The 14,504-nt window shown below is 38.3% G+C and overlaps 1 protein-coding gene across 1 annotated transcript; it reads left to right on the plus strand.

The window, feature by feature from the left end:
- The first annotated feature begins 4,844 nt into the window (after positions 1–4,844).
- Positions 4,845–13,963, plus strand: LOC146378207 (cortexin-3). Its single transcript, XM_084944081.1, has 2 exons — positions 4,845–5,168; positions 10,268–13,963. The coding sequence occupies exon 2, from the start codon at positions 10,345–10,347 to the stop codon at positions 10,594–10,596; it is 252 nt and encodes an 83-aa protein (XP_084800207.1). The 5' UTR covers positions 4,845–5,168; positions 10,268–10,344; the 3' UTR covers positions 10,597–13,963.
- The last annotated feature ends 541 nt before the right edge of the window (positions 13,964–14,504 follow it).

Consider the following 14,504-nt stretch of genomic DNA (forward strand, 5'->3'; position numbering starts at 1 on the left):
TGTAAGATAATGATTACTCACCTTTCTTGCCTGTGTCCTCTTCAAGGTGTTTGGGCAAATGTTTCCCTGGGGGTCCAGACACCATTTAAAGGTTCTGGGAGAGACCATTGGTAAAGAGAGTGTGGTGAATCTTGTTGTGCTTGGGTTTCTGGGGTTTTATAATATTGGGTTTGGTGTAACATTAAAGTGTGAAATATTTATTAATATGTAAATGTGAAAATGTATTTATGTATTTATTTATTCTTATTGATATATTGTATACTGTGGTGGAAGGTTGGGATTTAAGAATTTACCTGAGAGTGGAAGAATGGGTTAATCTGTGACAGCTGAACATATTTAAGGCTGCCAGTTGTCATTAGAGGGGGATTTTTGTGCTGTGAAGAAGCTCGACAAATTAATTGTTGTAAGGAGAGCTGTATAGGAAATAAATGCTTTTTTGTTCCACTACACTTGCCTTGGTCCATTTCACTGTGTTTCCAGCCGCTAAGGGCCGCCCTGTTACACCCTGTCTCTGTGGGAACCTGGGCAAATGTGATGTGAATACCGATTTTTCTTGTAACAGTGCAAAGGTCCCTCCCGAACTCTGTCACCAGTGTCCCATAAAACATACATACAGACATGTCATATACAGTTTCACATGTGCAGAAATCCCTAGAATCACAGTTTGGTGGTGGTCAAAATGAACCCACACAGTATGTAAGGGCGAAAGAGATTATAGATAAATATTTATGTCTTGTAAGCTTATTATGCAGGAGCAATCAGCTGAGAGTTACACATTAGCATTCACTGCCTCCTGCAGCAATCATGTACCCACTGTAGCTTTTATTGGCAGATCAGTAGGAGCTTCACATCTATCAAGCCGATTGCTTGCCCAAGTAAGTTTCTAACTTACAAGGTCTGAAACAGCTCTTCTGCAACATGTTTGTTTGTTTGTTTGTTTGTTTGTTTGTTTGTTTGTTTGCTTGCTTGCTTGCTTGCTTGCTTTCAGTAAACAAAAGGGTAGCAGGGAGAACACTCCACAGATTTCCAAGATGAGATGACCTTCCCACTGTGAAAAATGATGAGGGACAGAAATTCACCTAGGACAGAAAACTTAACTTTATGTGCCGACTATGTAACTCCCAAGGATCAGCAAAGGTTTCCTCCTGAAAGCCACAGTGATACACAATGTGATAAATTCACAGTTTTCTTTGTTCTTTTTTTTTTTTATTCTTGTTTTTGTTCTATGATATAGAAACTGGAAAAAAAAGTTTCTTTAATTTTCCCAAAGAAAATAATAATACTTGAATCATATTCAGGAACATTGTACAGGTATTCAAATTGTCTTGTAATTAATTAGTTATAATCTGTTACTGTAATGTAAATAACAATGGCCAAAAAAATCATATATTATATACATATACATCCCCTATATGCCTATATGCTGTAAATACAAACAATGGCAATAAGAATAGTTTTAAATGTCTCTATATAGCATTATTATTACTTTGGCCAACGTATTGACACTGAAGGAGAGGTCAAAGGTCAAATGTGATGCGACAGCCACAGGATATTGAATTCCTAGTTGTCACTGTGTCACTTGTCACATTTATATCAATTAAAAACTTTATTTGATTCTTAGCCCATTAGCACTGATGTTTTATAAAAACCAATGTTTACTCTGTCATCCAAGCTGCACCAGAATGACAGTTTTGTACAGACATTCGTGGTTCCTCAGTGATGAATCTCAGTGACTTAAGAATTTAAAAAAATCCTAGAGTACAAGGAATTATTTGAAGAGGTGAATATGTTAAATCTTACTCTAGTTGAAAGATGTTAACACAGTCATATCTGGTGCATTTTAGCATGCTGCTGTTTGCTTTGAGCACCGGGTTGCATAATGTGTAGGTTTTAGTTTGTGTTGACAGAAGTCTACTGGAAATAACATTTATTTCTAACTAATTTACAGCATCAAACACATTTTAAGCAAAATTACATGTAAAGTTTAATCAACTTTACAAGAATAAACGTTTACTACTTAAAGAACATTCAATTCATTTCAATTCAATTTTATTTATGTAGCATCAAATCACAGTCATCTCAAGCTGCTTTATATTGTAAGGTAAAGACCCTACAATAATGCAGAGAAAACAGAAAATCCCAGCAATCAGACGACCCCTATGAGCAGGCGCTTTGGTGATAGTGGGAAGGAAAACTCCTTTTTAACAGGAAGAAACCTCCTCCGAACCAGGCTCAGGGGCGGCCATCTGCCATGACCAGTTGGGGTGAGGGAAGGAAGACACACACTGTGGAAGAGAGAAATGCTGTAGTATAAAGGTAAATTGAAGCATGTCAGACCAGCTACTATATACTGTATACTTATTGTAATTTGGAAATAAATGTGATTTTTTTTTTTTTTTGGGGGGGGGTAGTGTTGTTTTAATAGACACTAATGGGCTACACTGGCACCCAACAACCTTCAACTCAGTTAGAAAATATGTCACGGATTTGGTTACATAATAGGACAATGAGAGTATTCCTGTTTTTTCCTCCTTTAGTCAGAGTTGGTGCAGACATAAGACAGATACATTTGCTGTAACTGTATCTTGACAGTTGCTTTAATCACTGAGGGCTGGGAGACTGACACAGCAGCATAAGAGCCAATCAGCTGTCTTCTCTGACCTAGCTATCCAATTAGCAGCTCCCTGTCCTGGCTTTCATAACTGTGTTTTGTACAATCTGTTATACATATGTAGTTTTCCACTGGGTGTGTGGAAAGCATTTTTAAATTCATGTGTTTTTTGTGAACTACTTTGAGTGTAGACTCTTTTTTTTCCTGTGCAAAAATAACAAATTCAGTCATGAAACACTTTTCTATGAGATTATTAAAAGGATTTCTAAAGTTTCATTTAGAAAGTCCAAAAGGTATTATTATTGCTTTTACTCATTGATGTAGTTATAAAAAAAAGATGTCAAGATCTGGAGGCCAACCAATCTAGCATGGGCTTTAATAAATACATAGTGAATTTATGTGTCTATTCCTTTATTTTTAGAGTGTGACTATAGATGAACAACAGCTCTTTCTAGTTGTATTGTTCACACTAAAATTTCAACCACAGTGAAGCAAACTTTTACACTTCCTTCCAAACTTTTCATAATTAGATAAAATATTCATGAAAAAAGGAATTTTAAGGTTTAACGCAAGATGTATTTGATTCTCAGCCAGCTCTCATTTGAATAATTATGGATTTAACGGCTGACATTTTGGAAAATACCAAGAAGCCAAGAGTTCAACATTAATCTCATTGGTACACTAAGTGTGAGAGTACAGCCAGGAGACCAGTTCAGCTTTGCACAACAACTGGAAAACACTGCAAGTTCCTTGTCAGTCTTTGTCCTGGAGTAACAAAATCCACTAATACTTTTAAATTCTGAGTAGTCTGGCAAGCTCACAGCTATGAAATAGTCTGACAGATAAACTCCTACCATCTATGGAGGTTCAAAACTGCAAAAAAATTTAAAATACAGAAAACACAAGCCAAAAAAAAAATTAAATACACATGCATGTCATTAGTATAATAATTTACACATCGTTTTGGCAAGTGAATGGTCACTGGTTTGAGCCCAGCCTGCAGGGTTGCATTAAGTAGAGCATCTAATGTAAAAGCTACCTTCTATAAAAGCTACCTGCTGTGGCAACCCCTTATTTATTTATTCAAAGCATAGAATTTTTTACTTGCTGAGCTTTAGAGATGTTTGTTTTTCAAAAAGTTAACAGTGTCTTTGTTCTACCTTTATATGACAAATATATTCCTAGTTAATGTTAGACCCCTGTTATACCCGTTTAGAATGTGGCAGAGATGGTATTTCTGGTAAGCTGATGTTCCTAGTGAAAAGGACAAAACAGATGAAAAAACATCTTCCCTCATAAACTGTGAAAAGGTAGAAAACAGTTCATTACTGATATGGAGTTTCAGTGGTTTTTCTGGATGAATCTTACACCTGCAGTCTTCAATCAAGGCCACCAGATGGAGATGCAGTACAGCTGTTGGACACTCGTTTGAGCAGGACATTATATAACCTGAGATTTCCCCAAACTGCTGCTCTGCACAGTCACTCTGTGACCCTTCACGGTCCGTCACGTTTTTCCACATCTCTGAGGGGATTCGTGTTTGTCACTATGAGGCAGCTAAGACTCCAGAGTCTTAGCTGCCTCATAAGAAAAGTTTTCTGCTTTAGATGTCATCACATCTTAATTTCCCACCTGTATACTGCCCACAGCCAAGCTTACACTCCATTCATGAAGTTTACTCTTTATTTTTAGATGAATACTCTGCTGTTTTACAGTAAAGTGTGTGACAAACTAAAACATATTAATCTAATGACGTGGCACGCCGTGTCTTCCCAAATCTCTGCGGGGATTCGTGTTTGTCACTGTGAGGCAGTGAAGACTCGAAGACTCCAGAGCTTGTCTCTATAAAAGGAATGTTTTCTGCTTTAAATGTCATCACATCTTAATTTCCCACCTGTATACTGCCCAAAGCCAAGCTCACGCTCCAAGTTTACTGTTTATTCTTTTGACGAATACACAGCAGTTTTACAATAAAGTGTGCGACAAAGATCAAATACTAATGTAACAACATGCATTTTAAAATATCCCAAGGGTGATTTTATATTCTTCTCACCTTTGAGTTAAAGTCTCTCAGACGCTATCACTTTTTTATTATTATTATTATTATTAATTTTCGAATTACCTTTAAATATGTGTTATATGTGTGTGTTTATGACTCAGTTTGCATGTATTGTATGAGGGCCACACCTTTCCCTCATCTGCTTGCAATATATAGCCTACCTGGAAGATTGCTATGGCAACAGGTTGCCAGTAGCGACTCGGTACCACTACATCCCTGCCTGTGTGTCTGCGGGGATAAGCGGCGCGTCAAGAGCAGAAGAGGAGAGAAAATCGAGCAGCAGAGGGTGAGGTCTGCTCGGCTCAGTCAGCAAAGACAGAAGAAAGAAGCTCTGACAGGCTTTTTCTGTCATGTAGTGAGGAGCCCTGCGGTCTGCAAGGACGCGTCTGTTCGTCGTTTTTGTTGTTTCGGTGAAAGACCTGCAAAGAGAATCGTCGGATCTAGCGGAATGGAGACCTGCCGCTGACGGAGATTCCCGAGCTCCCCTGATAACAACAGGTTAGTGTTTACAGACTCAGTCGCTCGCACCTGCGGCTGATGCTCCATCTGACCACAATCCTCTTCGATATGAAGCCTTTTAAAAAAGAAATGCGTTGATTTTGTGCTTTGATCTTCGGGCTGTAAAGGTGTGACAGGTGCAGGCAGACGCATCGGGGCGAAAGAAATGGTATTTGGACACATTTTGATCCATCCACGTGTGCAGCGAGGAGTCCAGCTGAGGCTCATAGGAATAATGGGTTCAAGAAAGCGGGCAATTTTGAGCCGTTTTATTGAAACAACAGGGGCAGTTTCAGACCGAATAGCCTATATGTTGCATTTAAATGGCGGTTCATCATTACGCTCTGGATTGTTAAGCATTCCTGCGTTGAATCTGCGGGTGTGTCCACCTTTGATTACAGTTGCATTACAAGGATTTGGATGAATTGGTCGATATGAATAAGAATATCGCAGTATGAGGACTCTTATTCATAACACCACTCTTTTGCATATTACATGTTTAATTTTGCATCCACCTGCACTCACATGTATAATTAATTTTGCAGTGGTTCCTCTTTGCTTACATTTATTTACACAAAGTATGTAACTTAAAAAAAAAATATTAGGCCAGCTGAAGAATTTGATTTCTTCAATTAATCTTCTTCAGCATATATGTTTAAATAAATGGTGTGTGTGTGTGTGTGTGTGTGTGTGTGTGTGTGTGTGTGTGCAGGCTTTATAAAGATTTTAAAGCTTTTATCTGTTGCATTCATGAACCGTGTCTGTAGAGAAAAAGTCCACGACGTTGAAAGACATATAAATAAATAAATTTAAAAAATAATGCATTAAAAAGGAAACATATGCAAAATGTATATTATGACTAAATTGTGTATATTTTACTCATAAATGGCCATCATAGTGTAATTTCTGCAGTTAATTTATTGTAAAGCACATTTATACTGTGAAATTATTCAAAACATATTGAAGAATTCTCCTTAACTGCTTAATTTGACCTCCACTGATGTTGTTTTAATTCTCTATTAGTCATAATCACAACACAGACATGCAGAGCCTGCAGGTTACATCAACACTTCAACATCACTGGAATCATTTCTAAATTTGGCTCGATATCCTCGTCACACTCACTTCCTTGTCAATTTTACTCTCGGCGTCTGGCACGGTTTCATATCTTCTCCTCACCACAGCAACTGCAGCTGATTTTGTACAGTTGAACTAAAAAAAATAAAAACTGCGCCCTTACATAGCTTCTAAAATTCGACACTGTGTATTTGTATCTCTGTCATCTACTGGCAATTTCAGGGCTACAGAGGCAATTTGCTTTTTTCTGAAATTCAGCTGCTGATGAGCAAAGCACAGACCGATATGTGACCTAACGTTTCGTTTTAAAATGAAAAGCTCCTTCTAAAGTTGTCACTAGCAGCTTAAATGTTTAGCGTATCCCTGTTAAATACTGTCAAGAAAAGCTCCAAACTCCGAGTGCTTAGTCATGGAGCTGCTGATGATGTAAATGTTTGGAGTCTTTGAAGTCTATTACATAACCTTGTAACAAATATCAAAGTGGTTTCTGGCCCAAAGTGCTAATACCCTGTAACCTCACTGTGTCATTGCAGGACAAGACGGTGAGATTATGATTTGACAGTAAACCAGCAGACAAAGAAAAACAGCTATGTTCCTTATCATTTTTTTACTGTGAGGGCAATGAATCACTGCTGTGAAATATCATTTTTGAGTTTTAAGTGTGATGGATTACAGGCTGCTGATCAGCGAGGCATGGCTGAAGGCTTTGCTCTCTCTGGGTCTCTCCTGAGAGTTGCTAACATATTTTTTTTCTTTTAGGCAGAAAGAGACAGCTCTTCTGCCTGTCTTGTCACTTTGAGTTGTCTCATAACACATTCACCACTCCTCCCAATGTGATTGTCAGTGTGTGTGACGGCTTGTCGCACTTACAGAAGCATAACTGAAGGACAGAACCAAAAAGGATTAGACTTTGGGTTATGCAAACATTTCTCAGAGAACATTGCAAATCAGATAATAAATCTAATAGATGGGAAAATGTCTGGGAGGAGCCAAAGTTTTTCAGTAAACGAGTAACGGCAGGCCCACTTTACGCAACCCGGATCTAACTGGTATACCTTGTTCCTCTAGCTCGCTTCTCATCAGTATGTCCTGAATCACCCGACAAGGCTCTTGTTACATTACATTTACATTTATTTTAAATATATCTGAATTTTAATCATACTATATTATATTTTGTAGGCATATATTCCAGTACAAAGGGACTGAAAAAAATATTGAAGAACCTCTTGTCATGTCTGCTCAAGTCCAAATCTGTCAGTTGACCGTTAGCTAAGAGGACAACAAAATTTATGTGTGGAAATTTCAACTAACCACCAGTACAACCACTGAGGTTTTACTGATGACCTCACCACTGAGGGCAAAGATGACGGGGAAAAAGCAATTTTTTTTTGCTTAATCTTGATTTTGTTTGTGTTGTGTGTGTCAGTTGTGGCCCAAATGTTAGTAGCCATGTTTGACGTGGGTTATTGACACGTGGCTTCATTGAAGCAGTCATGTCTCAAATGTGGCCCTAAGAAAACTGCATATGTGGGCCACATTTAGGCCAAACACACATTGCTTTCTATGTTGTTTCTGCAGCTGGTTTGGGGATGTCAAAGTCATTTGTCGGGAGGGATTTGTTAATGTTGCCAAGCAAGCTGAAGAGGAAAACTTGGCTTTCTTCAACAGAGTCTGGATCTAAACCAAGCACATTTAATGGGCTGTGTGAAAATATCTGATAAGGTGATTGAGGCAAGCTGAAAGGTATTGGCGCTTATTGCAAAGCAACATTAATAGGTCCAGATGATCAATAGGTTATCTCACATTACAATCAAATGACAAACTGACATGCCAGATATCAGATATGCTGTTCTTCACAGGTGTCCGTTGAAACTTTGGCTTGTCTTTGGTGTGTCTTGGACACAAAATGATTGAAAAAACCACTGAGATAGACAGCTCTAAAGTATGTTTCTCCCACTTCATGCCAAATAATTTGGTGTGCTGTGTAATCTGATGGTCAGGACCCCCAAGAAATGTTAACTGTGTGATAACATGATACGTAAGCCAAAAAAAGAAGGGAAAAACTGTAAGGATTTACAGATGTTCCTCCAATCAGTGTCTCCGGCCTTTTAATAGTTATTTAAATAGAACAACCACACACATACAACAGGTGGCTTTGGGTTACAGTTGGACATCACTCCAGCTAATATGGTGGAGTTGTATAGCTATGCCAAATGTGGTAATTAAGCAAATTAATAATTTGCTAAGCTACGAAAATTATATACAAAAACGCGTTTTGAGAAAAACAACCTTGTGATATCTGAGCAATCTCAAAGTTTAAAAAATTATATTCCCTCTGTAGCTTTCCTGTGGTGTGAAGAAAATAATAATTTTCAAACTGGTTTGGAATAATAACTCAAAGCGAGTGTTTGCTCAGCAGGAGGAAAAACATCAAACGATGAACAGTCCCGCTGGCTGTTTAGGAATTGATTCATTTACCTGCAGCTGTCTCTATAGAACCGACAACCCAACTGCCTCCAAATTCATTGTATTAGGCTCTTTTTTGTTAGAACAAATGATCCACACAGCAATAAGCCTTTCTGGAGATATTTTTTTGAATAACTGAACATAATGAAAAAACATGACCTAACCACTATGGATTGAAATGAAGTCATTCCCCAGCGTCTTTTGCTCTAAGCTCATAGATGACATTGAAATAGCATATCAACTCACATACTGCATTACAGAATTCCCCATGAGTTTCCTGATTTAGTGTAATCTAATTGACCGTAAAGACCTTTACTAATTTAATACACTCCTTAAATGAAGCCAGCACTATCCTAAACCTATGTGGAAGTTGGCTCAGTACAGGGGGGACTTATTTTATTTTAGGGTCTTTTTTCTGTAAGTCTCAGGTTTGGGTTCAGGTTTGCTGTCTGGTAACTGGATTAAAGGCTAAGGCTGGTGTTATAGTGCACTTTTTATTGACATCAAATCCCACCAAATAAAAAAGCCCCAGCAGTGTGTTGGTCTCTCAATTTTTATGGCTTTAGTTCCTACTGAAGATGTTAATCTTTAATAATTTCCTGTATATAGTTTCATTAAAAAGGGGCTCAGCATTTTTGTAAATGTGCTAGGCGCTGTAATTTTTAGGAAACTTTATCAAGAAGAGAGTTTAGGATTTGTTTTCAGCTCAGGAACACTCGCATAAGATCATATGCGTTAGAATATATAGAATTGAGGTACGAAGATATATGCAGATTTCTTAATTATAGAAAGTCATCATACCCATTCCCCTAATGTGTAAGATGTAAAGTTCAGAGATATACACTGTGTAAGAACTAAACTAGATCTAAAATATCTCAATTAAAATGATGTGCTGAAGCAATATGAAATAATGCCTTGAGCATAACAGATGTTAAACATTTTGTCATACAAATGTGTTTTAAAATTTAATTTCTATTAAATGTGGCCTTTTTATGCACATTTCTGTCCCCCTGCACTTCTGGGGGTCTGTAGCAGCTCTCTGCTTTGTCTGTTGGTAATCCACCCTTCATCAGGCAGCCGTAAACCTATTTGAATTCATGTTTCATTCATGTAACCTTGTCTGAGGAGAAACTCATTTTTCCTCATGCATGACAATATTTAAAATAAACGTTTCCACAGAATCTAATTTGCTGATGCAGGTTGGTTGCATATGAACACAATTCATGGGAGGCAAGGTTAGAAATTCAGTAATAATAAGCTGTGGTTTAATGAAGCCAGTGACATTTCTACCTTCAGAGCGGTATTGCTTCCATTAAATGTTGTATAACTAAACCTCCCTCGTGAATTTCATTGCCAAAGGAGTCCTCTGGGCCTTCTTTATTCACAGAGCAGACTTTTTTTACCTGGAGTTGCAAAAATAAACTCCTCTTGAAGCCACTTTGTCCTGTCATCTGTACAAATTGAGTTTTGAGAATTTAAAATTATTGGTTTACTCATTCACCTGCCAAATCACAGAAGACATGATCTATAATGCATCTATCTGGATTTTCACACAGGTCTTTTCCACTGAGTCCATCTTCCCCTCAAAAGTCTTTAAGCAACCGACAAAGAGCTGGAGCAGAGACGATCAAGCATGGATGTGCCCAGGATGGCTGAGGGCCTCTTCAGCAGCACGCTGTCCTCGTCGGGTGGTGGCCATCACGTGCCTTCCTACCTGACGCTTGAGCAGAAGGCTGCCTTTGTCTTCGTGCTGCTGCTCTTCATCTTCCTGGCCCTGCTCATCGTACGCTGTTTCCGCATCCTACTAGACCCATATCGCAGTATGCCCTCATCCAACTGGACAGACCATACTGAAAAGGACACATTTGATTACCGCATCGTGTGAGGACCACTAAGGGTGCAAAAATTATATACGCATATATTTATCTCTCTATATATAAAGAAAAAAATTACACAAATAGACTGATTTGATGCACTTTGCCAAACAAAAGACTGCCAGGAAAACAAAAGCTTTCAAAGAAATCTTCTAAAATTTAAGACTGAAAATAAATTTGACACGATTATATTGAGTGCAAACCAGAGTTCTACAGCTTCTCCCTGCCAATTCAAAGCAATTCTCAACCACAGCAAGAGAGCCTGAACTACACTATGAAGATTATTAATCAAACCACAAGCTAACGCGGCCCTCAAGTCCGAGCGACATACCAGAGCCAATTAAGGTTCACCCATAGCTCCTTTCCCCTTCCATTAAGTCTCTTGTGGACTACCTCGCTCCTCCACCATCTCATGTGTGGGACTGTTTTCCCGTGTCATACAGGGTCAAATATCTTCTGAGATCCAAGCCAGTTGGATACTAACAGTGTTTACATCCTATCATGTTTACTTACATCCTTAGATTTCTATTGATAATGTAGACAATCAGTGTTTAAAACAGTGAACAAGTATTTGCAGAGTGAATAGTTAAGGTTTTTTAGCGCTTTCATTTGTATGTGTGTTTTTTCTTATTTATGCACAGAGATGAAAGGTCACAAAGACTATTTATGAGCGATATGATTCATGCGAAGAGGAATTTAATGCCTTATGTTGTATAGGATATCCTGTGATAGTTTCTAGTGTCATCACAGAAAGGAAAGGCCATAAAAAAAGACTGATACAGAGGTCATAAAGCAGGTTTAATAATCACAAAGGAGGAAACTGCAGCGGAAAGCTCCCTTTAATGTTTAGGTTTGGACAGATAAATGCCAGCAGCGAGCGACTAACTGTTCTGTGTTTGCGATAAAAAAAAAAAGAAACAAAAAAGCCCTATTTGTCCTTTTAGTCATGGAGGGGCCTTCAGTGTCCACGTCTTTAGATGTCAAAAACCAAAAGAGGTATTGAAGAAAAAAAAAGTTTACTGTGCTGTACCGTGTGCCTAATTTGAAAAAAGATTGATGTGAAAAAGAAAGAAAATGGGTTCATATTTCTGTTTTTTGATGTAGTTTTTTTGTTTTTTCGTGCGTGTCGTGCCCATTTAAATAAACTTAAACAGCATTTTACTGCCTGCAGTTGGTATATTGACAGTTGGTATGCCAGATCTGCAGAGTGTTGATGATGAAGATGATGATGATGCATTTTCACATCAGACCCTTTATGAACTGATGTTGTGGCTCTTTTGTTGGGCAACTTTTCAACTGTGCGCCTTATAGTGTAGATTGTTTACAGTATTGTAGGTAGCTGAGACACTGGAGATGCTGATGCCACGGTGTCTTTGCACTTCACAGAGATGTCATACAACCTGTTAAAGTTTTAAAAAATATATATAGATATATAGAGCACTCCCTGATCTATTTCCAACCAAGTATTACTTCAGAATGTGTAATTCCTACATTGTTTCACAGCACAAAACATATCAGTTTCACAATAAAGGCTGTAAGATTTTGATTTGCCTATAATCCTTTTTTAGGCCCATTGTTTTCAGTTAACCTGCATCAACATCACATGACTGTAAAGTTTCTTTTTTATTATTTATTGTTTTAGATTAAGTTTCATATTCAGTTGCGGTGTTGGTCCCCATTGACCAGGGATAGGCAACTCCAGGCCTCAAGTGCCGGTGTGCTGCAGATTTTAGATGTGTCCTTGATCCAACACAGCTGATTTCAATTGCTAAATTACCTCCTCAACGTGTATTGTAGTTCTCCAGAGGCCTGGTAATGAACTAATCATTTGATTCAAGTGTGTTGACCCAGAGTGATATCTAAAACGCACAGGACACCTGCACTTGAGGCCTGGAGTTGCTTACCCCTGCCATGGACTGTATATGATAAAATGTAGGCAGGTAGCTGCTGTGACCATAACCATTAGTTTATAAACCTCCATTTCCAGCACGCTGACATCTGGCATTATGGCCATCACCATCTTTAGTAAGGCTTGGTTAGTAGTGTATATCCCACAGATGCAGTACTTGCTAAATAGTACTAGCATATAAAAAAAATATAAACAAAATACTACCTAAATATTACCCAAAACTGGAGCACAGACTTTTTAAGACTGCCTGTTTATATCGATATGTTCATAAAAAGCCATATTTGTCAGAATAGCTTCATTAAAAATGCTCCAAAAGGCACCAACAGTATAAACACACACCATAGCTCACTCAAGCTATGGCTATTCATGTGAGTGCCTTAATACAATTTAAACAGTAGAGTTATTTAGTGGATGTACATTTAACATGGAGACCAAAATCATTTTTGTATGAGGCTGTAAACATGCTTTTGTAAAGCTGAGTATTTTAACACGTGAGTCTAAAGAAACTGGCGAAATTTTGGAGTCAGTCTCACGTGGATAATTGAGGAACTATAGACTTTAACAATTCTGCATTGGTGTCAGCACTATACATCTCACTATAATGATCGTAGTTTATGTGTGTGTATATATATGTATGTTATGATCACCTCCTCAATGGGTGGGTCAATCTGAAAAAAACTTTGCACGAACAATGTCACGCATACAAAAATTATTAACATGTATAAGTTTTTTTTTTTTTTTAATATTTATTTCTAAATCCTAAGTCTTTAGATTTTCTTTTATGTTATCTTCATTTCACAATGAATCACTGCTAAATACAGAATGAAGACTGAAGCAAAAACTCGTCCTGAAGGATAATTTTTAGCCTTTAGATTATTTCTAAGCTTACTTCATATTTTCCATCATTTTTTTCTTTACGGTCACATTTTGACGACATTCATTGAAAGATCATACGTTGACATTTGACAACACATGCTAGAAAACCCCATTTTCCATTTTATGTTGCTAGAAAGAAAAGGCAATATTGTAGGCATCTCACAATTTTACAGCCTTTACTGTAAAGCTAACATGTTTTGCACTGTGGGCCAGTGTAGCTATGACACATTTTGCTGTGCTACTGGTCTGTCATGTTCCCGCCCGGGACAGCAAGTGAACTGTGACCCTTTTGACGACATGTGACGTTCTTGTGATCTGCTGTGGCCTTTTCCTACCTAATGCAAATGTTGCAATGTTGTGCTGAGGTAGCGTGTTTTTGTTTTTTTGTCCCTCCCTTTTTTCCACCGCATGTACGTCCTGCAGAGTGTCTTCTCCGTGCATGATAAATTGTGAAGTGCTTTAATCCTGATGTTGTAGCTGTGGGTCAGTTACTCAAGCAGCTATTTCCTGTCTGTACTGGAGCCTTTTGTTTCGATCTGTTTTTCGCCAAGAGCTGACGTCCTTTTTGTAATAAAAGTGATCACAGTGCACAACTGCCTTTTTAATGTGTTTTATTTCTTCGGGTTCATTTTCTGGCCAGAAAAGGTGTCAGGTGTTAAGAACAGACAAAAACATTACAAATAAAAATGGGTGAGGTAACCATTCTTCCAACCTTTCCTGCCCTTTCAAAGGCAGGCAAACGTGCTGGAGGCCAAACACATTCTTTTCCCCGTTTTATCAGCAGCTGGCAGTGGTAGCCGGCAGGTGTCTCAATTGGTTTTCTGTGAACCCAGACACTTTGTCTCACTACACGCATGCACACACACACACACACACACACAGAGAGAGAGTAGTCTCCAGGCTCCAGGCGCAGGCTGCTCTTTGAGCCGAGACCCTCCAGAATGCCTCGCAGAATAACAATCTTCTCTCTGACACCAACACTGCAATCATCTGCAAACCACCTTGAAAAACCTGCATCATTCCTCACACTGAAGCAAGACATGGACAGATTGGGGTATGATTTTGTTTGCAAGTAAATATAACTTTCTACATCTGTTGTGTTCGTTATTAATTCTGCTGATATGACACATCCAC

Source organism: Perissodus microlepis, chromosome 11, assembly GCF_051167445.1.
Source record: "Perissodus microlepis isolate ML-2025 ecotype Zambia chromosome 11, ASM5116744v1, whole genome shotgun sequence".
Lineage (NCBI taxonomy): Eukaryota > Metazoa > Chordata > Actinopteri > Cichliformes > Cichlidae > Perissodus > Perissodus microlepis.

What these genes read in the sequence shown, in the direction of transcription:
- LOC146378207 (XM_084944081.1), top strand. Translation starts at nt 10,345, where the DNA reads ATGGATGTGCCCAGGATGGCTGAGGGCCTCTTCAGCAGCACGCTGTCC.